Consider the following 2,043-nt stretch of genomic DNA (forward strand, 5'->3'; position numbering starts at 1 on the left):
ATTCCAAAACATTGGTGGACATGCTGCAGTGATTGGATTGATTAGATTTAAATGCTGTGACGCGACTTGAGGGACACACAATTATGTTACAGGACCTCCATCAGGAAAAAAAAACAAAACGACCAGACGGTTAGGCAGGGCTCGGCAAATCAGTCTGCAAGTGACAGTCAGCTGGGCGTTTGATTGAGCGGCGGCATGACGGCGCGGAACCGAACAATCACGTATAGTTAACAGGAGAAAAACAAAGACTGGGACGGAACAGAAACATCGCAGGGACCTAACATCGAAAACTATAACAAAGATCTCGGACGGTATACTAGGAGGATTCCTTTCACGTTTTCTCTTTTTAGCCTCAGAAGGTTTAAACTTTTTCCTTGCCTCAGCCATGACCAGTAGTCGATCAGGTAGAAAAATAGTGGAGCTAAAGCCTTAACGCCATGACTATATAAGAGCCTGTGGCGATAAAGCCAGATCACATGACCTGGCCAATGACGGTGCGTCCTCTCCCAACTTACATAGTCAGTATTGGAAGATGGGAACTCCACTGGTAGCATTGATGGTGTCCATCGCTGTTTATTGGCCTGAAGAATCATTTAAAATAACTCAAATGAGATCTAGAGACTTTTAATAACAGGAGGTGAAATGCAGCTCTAGACGAGCCGGGTATGTGGTGACATCATCAGTACGCTTCTGTTCCAATTGATTCGGATTTATGTTGCGTGCTCCCGTTCTCCCCGAGTCCAGACTTTCATGTGTTCTTGTCAAGAACTTGGCCAGAACATTGAGTCCGTGCTTACATTCTTGTGAATTGAGCTGAGGTTAAGATTTAGTTCCACAGCAGGTGGAAGTTTTTTCCACAATAAATGGACTCTGCCATCTGTTTGGTACTAACCTCATTGATGGGATGTTTTTTTTTTTTCAGAACCTCTCTCCGTCCATCTCCAAGAAAAAACCCAACTCTGTGAGCCTGATGGGACGTCAAACATGGAGCTGATTCCTCAAGTAAAACAAGAATCAACCGTCACACAGACGGAAAGTGATAATACTCAAACAGACGAGGCAGTAGAAGGAATCTGCTTCAATAATGAGCAGCAGATGTCGTGTCCTCCGCTCGTCTCCAATGTCTCTGCACCGCCGCAGACGTGCATGGAAACCAAAATGGAAAACACTGAGGAGGAGAAGGAGCTGACCCACGGCTCATCGCCTGTGGCTGTCCCTGTGGACTGCAGAGCAGCCTTCTCTCCCGCAAAGAGTCCCAAGAACTTGAGAACTAATGTGGAGGGGAAGGGGGCGCTTCGTTCCAACAGCAAACAGAGCATGCATGCACTGCCATTAAAGAACATTAGATCGCTGAAGCAGCCCTTGTCTCGCTCGTTTTACCCCAACCAGAGCACTCAGCGGTGGCACAGCTGCAAAGAATGTGGCAAGACCTTCAGCTTCGCCTGCCAGCTGGAGGTCCACATGCGCTGGCACACTAAAGAGAAGCCGTACAGCTGCGCTGTGTGCAAGAAGAGCTTCACAACTGTCAGCATGCTAAAGAGGCACCATCGCATCCACACCGGGGAGAAGCCCTTCCGATGCCATGTCTGCGGGAAATGCTTTAACCAGTCAGCTCACCTCAACACTCATTACAGGCTTCACACAAGGGAAGGTGCAAGCTGGGGGCGAACTGCTCTGTGTCAGTGAACACAACCACAGGAAGCCCAGGAAATGACTTCATTTTCCAGATTTTAAACTGAAATGTTGATTGTTTGTGGCTTTTTTTAATGCAAAACCTTTAGAGATTTAAAGATTGCTGGTTTAATTCAAAATTGATCTGACCTGGAACAACAAATCCCTCCCATTGTTTTGGGGGACGCACAATAAAGAAGGTTTTCTCAAAAGCATGGCATTTACTGTGAGATCGAGTGTTGAAAGGTGTAGGTATTTCATCTTATCAGTTCATTTACTGTCAAGTAAACTAGTGGAAAGAACACAACATAAAATATTAAATAACCATACTAAGGATATTCTGAAAAATAAAATAAAAACAATCTACTCGAC

General features: G+C 45.5%; 1 protein-coding gene across 1 annotated transcript in view; it reads left to right on the top strand.

Moving 5' to 3' along the window:
* Nucleotides 1–1,899, top strand: part of LOC107101176 (zinc finger and SCAN domain-containing protein 29-like) — a 6,223-nt gene extending 4,324 nt beyond the window's left edge. Inside the window, exon 2 of the mRNA XM_015399977.1 lies at nucleotides 923–1,899. Within this exon, the coding sequence (XP_015255463.1) occupies nucleotides 923–1,686 (764 nt within the window). The 3' untranslated portion in view covers nucleotides 1,687–1,899. The remainder of the gene's footprint in view (nucleotides 1–922) is intronic.
* Nucleotides 1,900–2,043: the final 144 nt, after the last annotated feature.

Source organism: Cyprinodon variegatus, unplaced genomic scaffold (assembly GCF_000732505.1).
Source record: "Cyprinodon variegatus isolate N-32 unplaced genomic scaffold, C_variegatus-1.0 Scaffold1063, whole genome shotgun sequence".
Taxonomy (NCBI): Eukaryota; Metazoa; Chordata; class Actinopteri; order Cyprinodontiformes; family Cyprinodontidae; genus Cyprinodon; species Cyprinodon variegatus.